We start from the raw sequence: 3,725 nt of genomic DNA on the forward strand, positions 1-3,725 counted from the left end.
TCTCCGGTTTTAAACGATTTACCTTTAACAGAAAACTATCCTAACAGAAACGAGGACTATTATGAATTAACAATACCTAGATATAATTTTGAAGAACTTCGATCTCACTTCCAAATGAGCAAAAGTTGGTTTGCGGTAAGATTTTGAATTGGTTTGTTTACAGTAAATAAAGTTTTAGCTTAATGGTGGGACCAACGCAAGTGCTTTTTTGATATATCCGTTTGGCTATCCAACGCTTCTTTAAAAACCATTCAAGGGGCACCATCAACTAGAATATTCAATAAAATGTGAACAAACTAGTCTGATATCTATAATGAATTGCTTATTAACGTTTTCAAATGTTCTTCAACTTCAGAATGCTGGACACTAGACTGGAGGTAAGAACCGAGCAAATTGGTCATCTACAAAACGAGAACAAAATAAGTCAATTTTGAAGTATAAAAAACTAGACCATAATTACCTTCTAAAAATCGGAGGCAATTATGTACAGAACATTCTCAAATACAACTTCAACTAACATTTTGTATCTTTTTCTTTACGAACAAATATAAAAAGCTGAAATTATTTTTCAAGTTTCTTGAAATTCAACCATTTGTTGGATCAGCTGTTCTGTCAGATACATACCCCAGAAATTCTTGGATAAATTTGGATTCCTTTTTTGACATCTCAGCTCCTATTTTACACGTAAAACACTAACAAAAAGGTATCCGGATACCCTATCTGTCTGAGATTTAACGAAGCCAATTATTGAATGGAGCGTCATTCTGCTGTTAAGACACAATCTGTTACACATGTAAAAATTTATCTCAAATAAAGAATTTTCGGAAAATGATTAAATACAACACTTGGGACAACCCCAGTTACGTTTTTTATTCTCGTTATTTAATTTTAAATTAATGTTTGTACATGTATATATATATATATATTGTTTAAAATTAGTTAATTCATCTTTCAAACTTAGCAAATTTTTAAAATGGCTTAAACATTTTACTGAATCGTTTACAATTTTGCGTCAGTGTTTTATAAACGTAACGAAAATGAAATAGTTTTAAACTTTGTATATATACAAGGTTTTAAAAGTGTTATACTACTACTTATACTACAACGGAAATATATTATATTTTTTTGTTTTGGCTTCACTTGGCAAGTGTCATGTGTCAGTCATAATTTTAACTGTCAACTTAAACAGTAAGCAAAGCACGTGTTGTCATATGGTTTAATTTCTTGTTTATCAAACACAATTCTTAATTCAAAAGCAAAATAAATAAATAGATCTGAAAACCTATTCATATTATAAAACACACGTGCGTGCAAGCATTAAGAAATTCAAATCTGCCTACAAATTTTCGCTTAAAATAAAATATATCTATTTTCAAATGGACATTCCTATGATTGCTACTGAGAATTGTAATAAATCTCCTGATTCCTCAACAAATGTGGACTCTAGTTCATTTTCGAATTGTGGTGAGTAAAAATTATAATACAAAATTTCTTGCGAACTAAATTGATGTTATTTTAAAGATGCTGAAGGTGCACCAGAGCAAATGGTAAATGATGTTATTGTAAAAGAAGTGCCTACATTAGATTTACCATTAGAAAGAGACCATGAAATTGTTTCCAACAAAGCCGTTGTTATAGAACAACAAATTCTGGAGACACCACTTCAAAAAGAAAATTCCAATAAAAGTGAATTAATATTTTCTTCCAACGATGTTTTAAACGACGCGCCAATTGAAGGAACTTCGAACATGCGGGTTGAACCACAACATATTGAAAACAATGTTGAAACATTGAATGAAAAGTCTCCTAATCACAAACTAACAACCGATGTTCACATCCACACAAGTGCCCTAGAGTACTCTGCTGGAGAAACTACACCAAATTTACCATTAGAAAGCGACCATGAAATTGTTTCCAACAAAGCTGTCGTTATAGAACAAAAAATTCTCGTGACACCACTTCAGAAAGAAAATTCCAACGAAAGTGAATTAAAAGTTTCTTCCAACGATGTAAATGGAGAGCCAATTGGAGAACAAATAATTGAAGGGTCTTCGAACATGCAGGTTGAAGAACAACATATTGAAAGCAATGTTGAAACATTGAATGATGAGACTCCTACTCACAAACTAACAACTGATATACACATGCATTCAAGTGCTGCAGAGAATACTGCTGGAGATACTACAACAACAGATGTACAGTCTGATGCATTTCCGAAAGCAATGCCTTCTGCAGTTAAATCCGAAATGGAACAGGACTGCAAACAATCATCGTCTTTAGCTCTCTTAGCTCAATACGACACGGATGACGAATCAGACGATGACGTTCGTGAAGTTCCACTTGCGCAATCATATCAAAATCGCTGCGTGGAAATTGATTCAGATTCGTCGACGTCGGAGGTTGAGTTTCTTAGCGAGGTCCGCAATTCGATTAATTTAGATAGGATCAATGTCGATATTGAAGGTGAAGATGACGACGAAGAAGAAGATGGAAATATTCGAAACAAACGCCAACCAAAGGTTAAAGGTGAACTTGATTTAGAAGACTTGCCACCTATTGAAGACTTGCACATAACTGTTCCGGAAGAAGAGTGTATAGAACTCGGTAAGATACAATCTATTGTTGATCAACTTGTATTGGTAAATGCATTACCTGGAACTGTTCCCTTGGATTTGGAAACAGTATTGTTTAGAGACAAAGGCAATTCCGTCCTGGGTGAAGTCTTTGATGTTCTCGGACAAGTTTCGGATCCTTTGTATTGCGTGCGATTTAATTCCAATAAGGAAATTAATGAAAAGGGAATTGAGGTTGGCCAAATTGTATATGTAGCCCCGAGGACCGAACACACTCAATTCGTTGTTCTAGCAAACCTAATGAAAGTCCGGGGGTCTGATGCTAGTTGGGAAAACGACGTTGAACCACCCCCAAGATTTATAGATTACTCAGACGACGAAGAAGAGCGTTCTGCTAGAAGACCTAATAGAAAGAGGCAATCTTCTGGAAGTGTGACATATGCTGGTAGGGGCTCATACACTCCAAGACGACCGTATAGAGGTAATTATAGTGGGCGCGGTGGAGTAAGACAACCCGAACCCCAAGGAAATTATAATATTGTTGGGAACAGTTGGCATTCAAATTATTATCAAGCACCAACTTTAAATCAACCACAATACCGAATGCCTGGTAATTTCCCTGGTGGATATTCGATGCCAACTCACAACACTGCACCATATCAACAACACACACCAATGAATCCTGGGTTAGTAATAAATCCCTACGCCGTATATCCACCCCCTCAACCAATGCAACAGTCTTTCTTTCCACCACCTCATCATCACCAACCTCCGCCGCAGTAATATTTTCTTATGTATTTTATTAGTAAAAATAAATATATTTAATAAATTACAAATTAATCAATACAAATTTGTACTTGAAAAATGTTTATTTTACAACAAAAATAAACACGAGCTTAATGTACACACTTTTTTTCTTTGATCAAATATGATTATTTTTGAATTGAAATATTTCTTTAACTGAAGTTTATTATTAATAAATATGATGAATTATTTAATTCATGTATACAAATATGAAAATATGTTTTGTTAAACAAAATAAATCGTTCCTTTTTTTAAATCAGCTTAACTTTTTTTATTTATAATAACATTTATGTAAAGATGGTACGTTTTTTTCTTTCTCTTGATAGAACAAAATATAAATATATATAA

The 3,725-nt window shown here is 33.6% G+C and overlaps 1 protein-coding gene across 1 annotated transcript; it reads left to right on the forward strand.

The window, feature by feature from the left end:
- Positions 1-1,189: 1,189 nt before the first annotated feature.
- Positions 1,190-3,477, forward strand: LOC129951769 (H/ACA ribonucleoprotein complex non-core subunit NAF1). Its single transcript, XM_056064091.1, has 2 exons — positions 1,190-1,464; positions 1,522-3,477. Exons 1-2 carry the CDS (start codon positions 1,377-1,379, stop codon positions 3,354-3,356), a joined length of 1,923 nt encoding a protein of 640 aa, XP_055920066.1. The 5' UTR covers positions 1,190-1,376; the 3' UTR covers positions 3,357-3,477.
- Positions 3,478-3,725: the final 248 nt, after the last annotated feature.

The sequence above is a fragment of the Eupeodes corollae genome, chromosome 3, assembly GCF_945859685.1.
Source record: "Eupeodes corollae chromosome 3, idEupCoro1.1, whole genome shotgun sequence".
Taxonomy (NCBI): domain Eukaryota; kingdom Metazoa; phylum Arthropoda; class Insecta; order Diptera; family Syrphidae; genus Eupeodes; species Eupeodes corollae.